The 13,612-nt window shown below is 44.0% G+C and overlaps 1 protein-coding gene across 10 annotated transcripts in view; it reads left to right on the forward strand.

Annotated features, from left to right (window-relative positions):
* Positions 1-12,828, forward strand: part of SEMA6D (semaphorin 6D) — a 54,136-nt gene extending 41,308 nt beyond the window's left edge. For 2 of the 10 annotated variants that reach the window (XM_037054554.1, XM_037054555.1), the window contains exons 6-19: positions 95-196; positions 428-518; positions 985-1,104; positions 1,784-1,872; positions 2,579-2,796; positions 2,906-3,037; positions 3,372-3,527; positions 3,620-3,793; positions 5,902-6,042; positions 6,138-6,218; positions 6,551-6,651; positions 7,033-7,089; positions 8,565-8,729; positions 10,483-12,828. In XM_037054554.1, the coding sequence (XP_036910449.1) occupies positions 95-196; positions 428-518; positions 985-1,104; positions 1,784-1,872; positions 2,579-2,796; positions 2,906-3,037; positions 3,372-3,527; positions 3,620-3,793; positions 5,902-6,042; positions 6,138-6,218; positions 6,551-6,651; positions 7,033-7,089; positions 8,565-8,729; positions 10,483-11,771 (2,916 nt within the window). In that variant the 3' untranslated portion in view covers positions 11,772-12,828. The remainder of the gene's footprint in view (positions 1-94; positions 197-427; positions 519-984; positions 1,105-1,783; positions 1,873-2,578; positions 2,797-2,905; positions 3,038-3,371; positions 3,528-3,619; positions 3,794-5,901; positions 6,043-6,137; positions 6,219-6,550; positions 6,652-7,032; positions 7,090-8,564; positions 8,730-10,482) is intronic. The other 8 variants (XM_037054557.1, XM_037054558.1, XM_037054561.1 and 5 more) reach the window with 8 other exon arrangements.
* Positions 12,829-13,612: the final 784 nt, after the last annotated feature.

The following is a 13,612-nucleotide window of genomic DNA, read 5'->3' on the forward strand; positions in this document are numbered from 1 at the left end:
CACGTGCCGGCCACACTCGTTTCTTTCGTGGTCTTGACCCTACAACGTCAGCATATGAAATATCTAATATCAATGTCACTGTTACCTTCCTTAGGATGAATGCCACAACTTTATTAAAGTGTTTGTTCCAAGAAACGATGAGATGGTTTTTGTATGTGGTACCAATGCATTTAATCCCATGTGTAGATACTATAGGGTAAGTGTACTTTATGTAATGTGGTTTTCCCCACTAATTTTTCTTCCTTTACTGGCGTTCTGTTAAAGTCGAGCCCTTTCTACTATAACCTGGTAATTGTTTTATCTCTAACACTATGGGAGCATAAAGACAGAATTCTTCAAATAGAATTCCAGTACAAATAAAACAGTATTGCCTTCAAACAGGTACATTGAACAGATGTGACACTAGCTATTTATTTTTCTTTTGCAGTTGAATACCTTAGAGTATGATGGGGAAGAAATTAGTGGCCTGGCGAGATGCCCGTTTGATGCCAGACAAACCAACGTTGCCCTTTTTGCTGGTAAGATCTTTTAGTGTAATGAATATAAATGATTAACGACATTGAAGGTGCAAAAGGAATTTAAAGGAAGACAAAAGCTCAAAACTAAGGTAGCTACCTCGATATAGGTGTTTCAAAGTCTAAAAGCTATGGGCGTTTTTTCAAAAAACAATGAAAAGTAAGCATATTATAATACAGTATTCTGACACTTGGTTCTGTGGTCAGCTAGGCCAGTGACCCTGAATATGTTGCTTAACTTTTTTGATGCTTAGATTCTTCAGTTATAAAAATAAGTAATATTATGGGCCAACCTGTTACTGGATGGTGGGCATCCTCCTGTTAGGTGGATTGTGGGCATCAGGTTCAGCTTTATTTCTATATATAGGGACAACAGGCAGAAGCACTCCAGAGAGCATAACAAAGTCATAGGGCAACACGCTGCAGGATGATTATGATTCTTTTACTCAAATTATAACGTTGGTTTCAGATGGGAAGCTGTATTCTGCCACAGTGGCTGACTTCTTGGCCAGCGATGCTGTTATTTATCGAAGCATGGGCGATGGATCTGCCCTTCGTACAATAAAATATGACTCCAAATGGATAAAAGGTACCTTTGAAGAGCAGAGTTGTGGGATGGCCAGGTGGGAAAAGGAGCCCTGGGCATCAGGATGTCTGGAGCATGACTTTATATTATTTATTTAGACCAAGTATAAGCTGCTTTGGTTGTGAACAGAGGCATTGACAGGGAATGAAGACACCTGTAGCCAAGGCAAGAAAGTAGATTCATCCAGGATTTTATCTTAGATAACCTCAAAAAAATCCCATTTCAGTGTGCCAATTTGCCAAATTCTCAATGCACACAACATTCCTTGCCCACTCTCATCTACCTATCCAGAAAAGTCAACAGTGAGAATCAATTAGGTTGTATCTGCAAAATCACTTTATTCTTTGGAGTCTAGAATTCAAGATTTAAAAAAAAATTCTCAACGTAAGAAGTTTCCTACCCCAGGTAAATAGATTAATGAATAAATCTGTTGAAACACAGGCGTTTGCTGTAATTCAGTTCCCAGTAGGCTTTTTATAGCCCACAAGCTGACATTAGAGATCCTGCCGTCCCTGGAGCTTCAACTCACCCCTGTTGGGACTCCTCAGACTCGCTGATGCATTGAAGTTCTCATTGGCTTGAAAGTAGCTATATGACATCTGTCAGTCATGCCTAGCAGTCAGGGCCATACACTACTTGAGTTACCCTTTCAGAACCAGTTTGTTTGTAATTTTTCTTCCAGAGCCACACTTTCTTCATGCCATAGAATATGGAAACTATGTCTATTTCTTCTTTCGAGAAATTGCTGTGGAACACAATAACTTAGGCAAGGCAAGTATATGCGCCTGACTTGTATTGTGGACTTTCACCACCTGGAATTGAGCCCACTGTGGCAGAGAGGTGGTCTCTGCGTGTTCTCCAGCACTCACTGCATTTAGCATCACATGCAGAGAGGCCAGTAGCTAATGAGCATAATTGCTGACACACACCTGAACCATGACCTGAATGGGAACAGCAGCCTTGGACCTGGAGATGATTTCATTTTTCCAGTCTCTGCAGAGAGTGCTCTCTCGGCACCCTTGAGCTTGGGATGCTTCTTTAACTCTTCAGCAGTCCATTGATAGTGTATTGTTCCTCTGTGTCAAAGGCAGGATGGAGGTAGAGGCCTTTGTTCAATTCTGAGAGCTTCCGTAAAAGCCCATGCGAGTTTCAGTTATAGCTGAAGGATGGCACATTTCATTAGCAATAGGGGAAGTGAAGTGCAAGACGGAGTGTGGGAAGGGTTTCCATCCAGCCAGGCAGTCTGTGGCTCCCTTCGCGGGGAGCTTGTTTGGCAGAACAGGAAAATGTCCCTTTTTTCCTCACAGGTAGATCTTGTTTACATTCTTAGTCTACAGATCCCTACAGACGAGAATGCTAGATTCTTTGGAACCAACTCTAGCTATAGCATGTTTTGTCCCTCCCACAAATAGCAGGTTTGGGTTTTCCTTCTCCCTTCACGCTCATAACCCCTTGCCCTGCTTTGTCCCTCGGGCAGGCTGTCTATTCCCGTGTGGCCCGCATATGTAAAAATGACATGGGTGGCTCCCAGCGGGTCCTGGAGAAACACTGGACGTCATTCCTGAAGGCTCGGCTTAACTGCTCCGTCCCTGGAGATTCGTTTTTCTACTTTGATGTTCTGCAGTCGATTACGGACATAATACAAATCAATGGCATCCCCACCGTGGTCGGGGTGTTCACCACACAGCTCAACAGGTGAGAACTGATCCTGGGCACCTCAAACGACGTTCTATCTGTGCTTGTGGGGACCCCGAACAGGCCTGTTGTCACCTGATGGTTTTCTGATGGTTTCCCCCCTTTGCAGCATTCCTGGTTCTGCCGTCTGTGCATTTAGCATGGATGACATTGAGAAAGTGTTCAAAGGACGATTTAAGGAACAGAAAACTCCAGATTCTGTTTGGACAGCAGTCCCGGAAGACAAAGTACCAAAGCCAAGGTAAGGAAAGACAAAAGGGTCTTTGTACAAAAGAGTTTTTTTTCTTTAGCAAACACCATCCGGCCACTGGGAGCACCCATCCTCAGAGAGCAGATGGGGACAACGCCCACTCTGGGAAGGGGCCGCCGTGCAGCGTGGCCGACAGGCGGGCAGGTGGGCAGCGTGCCCCTGCGAGCATGAGTGTAGACAGCCCGCTGGCGTCAGGGAAAGGGCATTGCTCTTTGGTTTTCACTTACCCTTGTTTTACTCTTGACCTCTTCTTTCAGAATGGACGCTTACTCATTGCTTAGATACAGTTTGTGATGTGGGGGAAAAAACACTGTTTTCCTTTCAGGCCTGGCTGTTGTGCAAAGCATGGCCTTGCTGAAGCTTATAAAACCTCCATTGACTTCCCGGATGACACCCTGTCCTTCATCAAGTCCCACCCCCTGATGGACTCTGCTGTCCCACCCATTGCAGAGGAGCCGTGGTTCACAAAGACTCGGATCAGGTGAGGCTGAGCTGAGAGGGTGATCCACTCCCACCCGGTACCTTCCCACCCTGTCGGCTTCACGCTCTGACTTGGCTCGCCTCGTCCGGCAGGTACAGACTGACGGCCGTGGCTGTCGACCATTCTGCTGGACCCTATCAGAACCACACTGTCATCTTCGTTGGCTCAGAAGCTGGCGTGGTACTTAAAATTTTGGCAAAGACCAGTTCTTTCTCTTTGAATGACAGTGTATTACTGGAAGAGATTGAAGCGTACAACCATGCAAAGTAGGTATATTTTATGAGAATGCTCTTCAGCACTGCTCAAATATTTCCGGAGTTTATTTCATCTAGTCATTTCCTTTCAGCCCTCTAAATTAGCAGTGGTTTGGCATATTAGTGTTTTGGGTTGTTTTTTTTTTCTTCTCACTGAAATAAATCCTGGGTTTGTTTTCTCCCTGAGTCTAATGGGGCTTGGAGGTGGGCAGTTGATGAGTTTAAAAATAATTCAGCCCTTTTATTTCACCCGTGGAAGTGGAGAGCCTTTTACCACCACCTTCCTACCTCGCAGATAAATTTTGGGATGCTACACACAGCTGACAATTGCAGGCACACACATATACCCACACACAGAATGCAATTTTTCCAACCATTGATATGAAAGATTATTTAGATCATTAAAACAAATAAGAAATATGACACAGGCACCAGCTCGCAGTGCCCTCGGTGTCATGGATGAGACGTGAGACAAATTCACACAGACTGATGAGTCCTGTGGAGGAAAAGGGATGGCATGGCTACTCTCTCGAGGGAGGAGCCCCTAAGAACAGCCTGGCCACTTTCTCAAGGGAAGAGCGTGCTGACCCTTGCCTAGACAGGCTTTTATTGTCTTTAATTTGCACAGGAATACAGGCACAGCTCATTAATCATCATCAGGCAGTAAGGATCAAACAGTAGAGAGCATACCAAGAACTATTAGGGCTTCTTCCAAGTCAGGGTCTGTTAGCTAAAAGGCTACAAAACTTTGGGAAACAAACTCATTTCTTGCTTGGGCCTTTATCATTTAACTAAGAGTATTCTTAGCAAAGCAGGCTTCACAGGATTTTACATATCCTTTCTCAGGCCTGATCATCCGGGGAGCCCACCCTTTCCAGCACAGGGCTGCACCACCCTCAGTCATTGTTTCGGGCTTAAGTCAGACAGAGGAGGCAAGATAGCCAAGGAATTTAGGAGACCTTGTGGACAGAATGAGGACTCAGGCTTCGTCAAAGCCGAGGGGCAAGGGTCCATCACCCCCTTTCTCCATAGCCCCCCAAGCCCTTCCCTGGGGCCTCCACGTGATTATGCCTGTCTTAGGTGGTTCCCCCTTGGGGAATTTTACCCATCATTGGCTAACTGATCAAGCATTGGGGGCCAGTTGTGAAAAAAGGAGCAGAAGCAGTGCCCCTGCCAGGGAGATAAGCTTTGTCTCCTTAGTGGCTTATGGTCAGAAGGTCGCTCATTCAGCCTTAGCCATTGGGGGGTTACAGCTCCTGAAACCAGGCAGGGTAGCTCCAAACTGAAATAGGTGAGAGAAATGGAGCAAGAGACTAAGGAGAGATCCCAGAAACATTTAGCACAGTAGGATTTAAATGCATTAAAACAGCTCTGGCTGGTATGGCTCAGTTGGTTGGAGCATCATCCCTCAGGCTGAAGGGTCATGGCTTCAATTCCTGCTTGCACCTACAAGCAGGCAACAGTCAATGTTTCTCACTCACTTCAATGCTGCTCTCTCTATATATTTTTTAAAAGATTTTATTTATTTATTTTTAGAGAGAAGGGAAGGGAGGGAGAAAGAGAGGGAAACAAACATCCATCCGTTGCCTCTCGACACCCCCAACTGGGGATGTGACCTACAACCCAGGCATGTGCCCTGACTGGGAATTAAACCAGTAACCCCTTGGTTTGTGGGATGACGCCAAACCCACTCAGCCACATCAGTCAGGGCTCTCTCTCTTTTTCTTCCACCCTCTCTAAAAGCAATGAAAAAATTGTCCTCGAGTAAGGATAAAAAATAAAATAAATGCATTAAAACGCTTTCCTTTTTTTCTCCTGTAGTCCAATATAGGCTTCAAAAATATAATTTCCTTCAATCATCAGAATGGGAAAGCAGTCTTGAAAAAATCTCTTATCCAACCTGAAATGTTATTAACTAACCATGCAGAGCAGTTGAAGATGAATCACATAATTATTACTTCCCAAACTTTGTTCTTGCCTGGTTTGCTACTGAGAACACTCCTTACGACCTCCCCAGCTCTCAGTAATTGCAAAAAGCAAACCCCAGTTGCCTTGTATACTTCGTGACGCAGCTTCTGACTTACTAAACGTATGGCTTCAAATTGTCTCCCACAATACAGGTGTAACGCTGAGAATGAGGAGGACAAAAAGGTCATCTCGTTGCAGTTGGATAAAGATCATCACACTCTGTACGTGGCATTCTCCAGCTGCGTTATCCGCATCCCCCTCAGTCGCTGTGAGCGTTATGGATCATGTAAAAAGTAAGCTGATGTTTCTGTTCTTATCCCAGGTCTTGAAGCATTGAGACCTTTGAGGATGAGAAAATCCAAGTTACGTTCTCTCGGCTTTTGTGCAGGTCTTGTATCGCATCTCGGGACCCATACTGTGGCTGGCTGTTAAGCCAGGGGGCCTGTGGTAGAGTCACCCAAGCGATGTTGTAAGTGCATTTTGTCCCGTCAGCCAAAATCTCCACGTCCGCTCCTATCCTCCTTGTTTCTCTAAAGCTAGACATTTTAGAAAACTTCCAATAACTCTACCTTTATTTTTCCCCCTTTTTCTTTTTCTTTCTTTCTATCTGTTTTTCCTTTGGTTGTTGTTGAAGGTAAAAAAAAAAAAAAAAGGGAAATCTGGAGCTTGGGAAGGAAGGGACATTATAGACAGTATAATACCCTGAGAAATAAAGACAATTCCCTTCTCTCTGCCTGTTCTTACTACTAATCGATTTGTGTTTTTGGTTCTGCTCTGGTTGTCACTTGTGTTCCTATGAAGGCTGTTAACTGAAGACCTCTTTGCTTTCCATAACCACAGCACTGGAGGATATGAACAGGACACGGAACACGGCAACACGGCCCAGCTAGGGGACTGCCATGGTAAGACCCACTCTTCCTGGCCCTCCTGGCATTTCGTTTTGACCACATTTGCACGTGAACATTATTTTACAACCAGCCTTTTAATGACACAGGACACATGCCACCTAGCATGTGACTTAAACTTCACAAAAGCCAAGTTGTTTGGTCATGGGGATATAGTAGAGAAGAATCTTAACTTTTTTTTTTCTTTAGAGAATCTTACTTTTTTTTCTTCACCATTTACAATTTTGTAGGAAATCTAGAGAAAGGTAGTCTAACCAGTAGATTAATCTTTTCATTTATAGTCTTTTCTTTTTGACTTTTTTAGTTAATTGGAACTCATACATTTTTGCTTTCTTTTGGTTACTTTTTACTGATTACTTGTTCCTTTAATTCTTTTAGAAATTTTGCCTACTTCAACTACACCAGATTACAAAATATTTGGCGGTCCAACATCTGGTTAGTTTTTTTAATTTTTTTGAATTAACAACCTTTTCTTTCCTTCAGTTCAGCATTTTCAGCCCCTCCTCCCCTCCTTTTGCACAGTGTGGCAGCCCTTCATTTTTGTGCTTTGACTCATAATCCCACTGATGGCACCAAAGACTTTTTCCTGCTCAGTACTTCACCCCCTGGAGCATGTTAACAGTCCATCCTTGGCCAAGGCACATCCTCTAAGGAAAAGCAAGTGGATTAACATAGACCACATTCCAGCTGCACGCGTCCACCGAGCTTTCTCCTCCCCCTGTGCATTGTGAATGCTTCCTCTGGCCATCGACATTTAATGGATGGCAGGATTTCATTATTTTCCCCTTCCTCTCCTCATCTTTCCTCAGACTTAGTAAACAAATACACATTTCCCCAAAATGTGTATTTATACATTTTAGAGATCTTTTTTGAGTGGTTTGTGGTAATCCTGGGAAATTTTTGAGTTCTGTGGTCTCAGTGGTGTGGAAAACCTGGTTGAGTAAAGCTGGTTCCCGATGTAGTAAGTTGGTCATTGGACTTCCCACACCCCTCTGTCTGTATCTGTTTTGGAGTCCTCATTTGTGACCTTACACCAGACTGAACTGGGGTCTCTGGAGTTTTAACCTAGAATCCTATGCTTACATCTTAAGGGAAAATGTCAGTAGTAGACATGTTAAGAGGTTAAGTCCCTCCTGATCCTATTGCTGCTTCTAAAGCTCACCAGCGGTTTCATTCCTCAGGGGCAGGGGCAGGGGAGGGATGACAGATTAATGTATCAGAACACCCTAATTGAGCTTGTAAATGCCGTTTTTGCATGAGTTGCTGCTAACTCTTTGGAAGAAACTCCCCAGGCATTTTGGAAGGCACGGGCAAGGTTCATTCCTGCTTCTGTGCTTTACCGTGGACAGTGAGGCCTCAGTTGAGGTGAATAATGTATAGGTGGACGGGGCCCTAGCAAAGCAGGACGACATAGGCAGAGCTGGTCTGTTGGGTCCCAAAGCAAGTGTTTATGCAGACTTGCCCAGGTGCTTTCTGATGAAGTTACACTTAGGCTCCCCAGCGAAGGAATACAAGTCTCCCGCCGTCTATGGAAGTGCAAATATACACAAAAAGAAATGAAATGATGTTGTTTCACAAAAGGATGAAAAAATAGTGATTAATCTTTGCAATTAGAGTTAACTTCCCCACACGTGTCACGGGTCACCACAGGGGATTCTTTACATAGGAGTGTTTTGGGTATTGTTCATGTTGAAATCTGCTTGATATATAGCTTTACTGTTAATGTTCAGTTATCATTTTTCCCATGCAAGGAAAGGATTTGGTGTAGTGTCTATGAATGTGTTTTGGTGAAATCTTGGAACAGGCTTTCTCAGGAAGTTTAACTTCAACTGTACTTAAAAATGCAGCAGACCAGTCAGAAAAATCCGCTGACATGACCCACATTAATAAAAATCTGTTTGCCACCACAGACAAGGAGGTATCTTCATCTTCTGTTACCACAGCAAGTGCCCCAGAAATCACACCTAAAGTGATTGATACCTGGAGACCTAAATTGACGAGCTCCCGGAAATTTGTAGTTCAAGATGACCCAAACACTTCTGATTTTACTGATCATTTATCAGGTATCCCAAAGGGTAAGGCCTCAACAGGGAAATCACCTCTCACTGAGTGGAAACCTGATTCCAACCGTCTCCAGGAACCTAGGGACTGAGGGCCCCCCACACGTGAGCCAGGGAGGGGCTGCTTCTCGTTCCCGCCCCCTTCACTGGCCTCAGTCGCTGGGTGCTCTGTGCATGTACTGGAGTGCATTCCCTAAAAGACAAGAAAGGCGGAAAGCTGTTCAAGAAAGAGTAGTGAAACAGCCACTCAGACAATGTAATCTGTTGATTTCTGTCTGAGGAGCTGGACCAGACTTCTGGATATCATGATTTGGAGGGTCACTCAGCCAGGTGAAAGAACAAAGCTTGTTCATGGCACATACCTCGATATCAGATGTTTTGCCCAAGAGCCCCCTTCCCAGTCTTTCTGTTTAGCTGTAGTTCAAAATGCATATGAAAAGGATATGCGAGGGGCTAAGTTGCTTGAACCCCACAAGCGATAAAACGTCACAGTGTTTATCCCAAACTATTCTTTTCAACCCATAATAGAAGCAGTTATAACATCACTGCCTATGGAGTAGGCTTATTAGATAGATTACTATAGGGGGAAAATCTATACTTTAGAGCTTATTAAACTATGGGATCAGGTTTCCAGTCAGTTTCTATGACAGTGTCTTGTCATTTATGTTTTACATCTGTTGATTTTGGTTTTTTGTATTTTCATTGTAAACAATTTCATAATCATTCTTTCTGCTTTGTTTTGTTTTGTTTTGTTTGAGCAGTACCATTTCTACTTTTATTTCTTTGTCTTTCAAAGTGAATTACATAACCCTGGACACTGGTGAAAAACCACTAACATTCAAAGGCCTTAGTACTAACTTAGAGCAACCAAATCTTCCAAACTCCTCTGACTCACCTGACTCTGGGGCGGCTGTGTTGGTAGCATGTAACAGACCTGATACCTCTCAAACTAACGTTTCTGTGGGCGACTGCGAGATGTCTGTGGTTGCATTAAAAATCCCAGTAGTGAAAACTAATTCACTCTTCTTCTGGTCTAACTTCAAGATTTCTATATATCTTAAGATACTTGAATCAACTTCCTTAACTAATACAAAGTAGTATTTCCTTAGACCGTTTCAATTTCTTTCACAGCAGGCAATTCAGGGCTGCTTCACCCAAAATGGCACAGAAAAAAAAAATCAAAGCAGACACAAAAGTCTGTGTTTGTAGCTAACAGTGACCAAGCAGATGCTTTTAGTTTGTGAACAAATTACATGTTTTTTATTCCAGTTAAGGTAGCAAAATTATATTAGCATAATTATGTTAGCGTAATATATATTTATGCCAATTCATACATTTCCCTCATCCTAGCCACTGGCCTTTAATGCTGATTTATGAATTAGGAGGAAACTATGAGGTGAAACACTCCATGAGTTTAAAACAGGTCATTTAGGAAATATACTCTTTTTCATTCTAATGAAACTCTTTTCATTTGAGTAGAAACTCTTAAAATTTCTGATGTTATATCACAACTATTTAAAAGGGGTTGGGGAGAAAAGACAGAGAATTTAGATTAGTGGGAGATTAGAGTTATCCTAATCTCAGATGTCTCTGGGGATTATATTGTGATTAAAGAAAAAAACATATATGGAATTTTAGAGTTTACCTGATCCTCCAAGCTAAGCATACAGACCATGTAAAGGTAGTGTCGGCTCAATGGAAGCCATTTGCTGGCTGATATCTTTTTTAAAAGCACCATAGTCAGACTCTTTACCTGTGTCTATTGCAGGTGTGCGGTGGGAAGTCCAGTCTGGAGAGTCCAATCAGATGGTCCACATGAATGTCCTCATCACGTGTGTCTTTGCTGCATTTGTTTTGGGTGCATTCATTGCAGGTGTGGCCGTATACTGCTATCGCGACATGTTCGTTCGGAAAAACAGAAAGATCCACAAAGATGCAGAATCTGCCCAGTCCTGCACAGACTCCAGTGGAAGTTTTGCCAAACTGAATGGTCTCTTTGACAGCCCGGTCAAGGAATATCAGCAGAATATTGATTCTCCCAAATTGTATAGCAACCTGCTAACCAGTCGGAAAGAGCTGCCACCCACTGGAGACACTAAATCCATGGTGATGGACCATCGAGGCCAACCTCCGGAGCTGGCTGCTCTCCCCACACCTGAGTCTACACCTGTGCTGCACCAGAAGACCCTGCAGGCCATGAAGAGCCACTCAGACAAGGCCCATGGCCACGGAGCTTCCAGGAAAGAAGCCCCCCAGTTTTTCCCGTCCAGCCCTCCACCTCACTCCCCGTTAAGCCACGGGCACATCCCCAGTGCCATTGTGCTCCCTAACGCCACCCATGACTACAACACGTCTTTTTCAAACTCCAACGCTCACAAAGCTGAGAAAAAGCTTCAACACGTTGACCACCCTCTCACGAAGTCATCCAGTAAAAGAGATCACCGGCGTTCTGTGGATTCCAGAAATACCCTCAATGACCTCCTGAAGCATCTAAACGACCCAAATAGTAACCCCAAAGCTATCATGGGAGACATCCAGATGGCCCACCAGACCCTAGTGCTGGACCCTGTGGGACCGATGTCGGAGGTCCCTCCCAAGGTCCCTAACCGGGAGGCATCGCTGTACTCTCCTCCTTCAACTCTCCCCAGAAATAGCCCAACCAAGCGAGTGGATGTCCCTTCCACCCCTGGAGTCCCAATGACTTCTTTAGAAAGACAAAGAGGTTACCACAAAAATTCTTCCCAGAGGCACTCCATATCTGCTATGCCTAAAAACTTAAACTCGCCAAATGGTGTTTTGTTGTCTAGACAGCCTAGCGTGAACCGTGGTGGGTACATGACCACAGCAACGGGGGCCAAGGTGGACTACATTCAGGGAACACCAGTGAGCGTTCACCTGCAGCCTTCCCTTTCCAGGCAGAGCAGCTACACCAGTAATGGCACCCTTCCTAGGACGGGGCTAAAGAGGACACCGTCCTTAAAACCTGACGTGCCACCAAAGCCTTCGTTTGCTCCTCAAACGACGTCTGTCAGACCACTGAACAAATACACTTACTAGGCCTCACGTGCGCCATTCCCCATGTGGCTTTATCCTGTCCGTGTTGTTGAGAGGATGATGTTGTAAGGGTACCTTAAGATAAGAGACTTACTTGTCTTTTAAGCGAACCAAGTGGCCAAAGAAACTCTTTCTAGCTTTGGCAACATCAGAACTTGCCACGTGTAGCTACTGCAACAAGGCTTCTGTGTACTTGGGTGAAAAACAAAGGAAGGTGCTGGCCATTCCATTTCTTTTGTTTGAAGCTAAAGAGAGGGAGTGCCCCGAGGGGCTACCTTACCTCCCCCGTGTAAAGAGCTGATACTGTACGCAGAAGAGTCTGTGAGCAAATACTTGAAAATGGGTTCCATTTAGACTGCCATTCTGTGTGGTCTTCCCATTCAATGTGAACATTTTCCTATGTATGCATTCACCTTGCCTCTTGCACAAGTGTCAAAAACAATGGTAATGTCTCAAAGAAACACACTTGTAGATCACCCAACAATTTGCTAAAAATTCAGTCTCTGACCCAAACTGTAGCATTTTTTTCCGTGTGGGGCATTTTTTTTCATGCCACCAATGAACTGTGGTGTGTGTGTGTGTGCGCGTGTGTGTTCTGTGCCCACTAGTATATGTTTAGGTGCCCATTGCATCTTTCTGTGCTATGGAGTTTACATGGAGCGTGACTGGGTAAGAGACAACAAGCACTTCCCACAGCGGTCCATTGGGTTCAGCTTTGAGAAAGAAAGAAAATCAAGGCTGATTTGATCATCCGTATGATTGACTTACGGGGTACCCAATGCCAGAATATAAGGGTTCTGAGAAATTGTGTGCTGCTATTTGTTAAAACTTTTTATTACAGTCTTGCCAGCCTAAGGAGATGGAGAGGTTAAGAGGTATCCTTGATTTATCCCACGGTGTTTTCCAGTAGTAAAATTTACCTGTCCACTGTGAATCCAAGCCTGAGTCACTCTATTTAACCTTGGACACACTAATGTGGTTTTATTTTTATTGTGTTTGGTTTTTCTCATGTGGTCAAATGTGTCTTCCTTTAACTCCTCCCACTGCCAAGATTTAAATTTAAAAAAAGACAAAAGAAGGAAATGTGACAAGAATTGTGATTGGCTTAACAGACACTAGTCTATTACAACCTAACGGTGCAATCACGTCCTCTGTGTTGTGTTACGGGAGACTTTCCTCCTGAGTCGTGCAGGTAATGACAAAATACTGTAAATACTACATGTGAGTTTACCTGAATCTGTGCATTTTGTGCCTTATTCATGAGAATGATAGAAGTACTAAAATATGTCCAGTGTTTTCAGTATAGCACATCATTTACTGAGTGCCAGTTGTAAATGTTTTTTCAACCAGCACCTGAAAAGACTTTTTTAAAAACCCTAACAAACAACCTAGAACAATCCATTGTGAAACAGTCCACCAAACAGCGGCATCGCATCCTTCGCCACCACAGACATCCCACCTCTCTCCTAAGGGCGCAACAGCGAGAATGTGAAGTCAGGTGAGGTTTCCGGGGTCACGTGACACCTGCAGAAACCACAGTCATTTATTCCTAGCGTTGCAGAAGCCACTTACAGTTGTTGACGGGCAGCCCCAATGCTCGTGCCAGTCAGTCTGCTGAGCATCACACCCCGATCTAGAAAGCACCGATCGGCCCCGATCTAGAAAGCACCCAGGCAGAGGAGGGTTCCTGACTTAGTCAGACCAATCAGTTCAACCGATTTCTTGTGATGATGCCGATGCTAGGCACTACTTGGGGGAGGACGGGTGACAGACGACCAGAGCATTTTTATACAAAATGTAGAATACTGATAGATTGATTCTTTTCCTTTGAGAATATTGTTTTA

Source organism: Sturnira hondurensis, unplaced genomic scaffold, assembly GCF_014824575.4.
Source record: "Sturnira hondurensis isolate 20B ecotype Veracruz unplaced genomic scaffold, ASM1482457v3 Scaffold0008196, whole genome shotgun sequence".
In the NCBI taxonomy this organism is placed as follows: Eukaryota; Metazoa; Chordata; class Mammalia; order Chiroptera; family Phyllostomidae; genus Sturnira; species Sturnira hondurensis.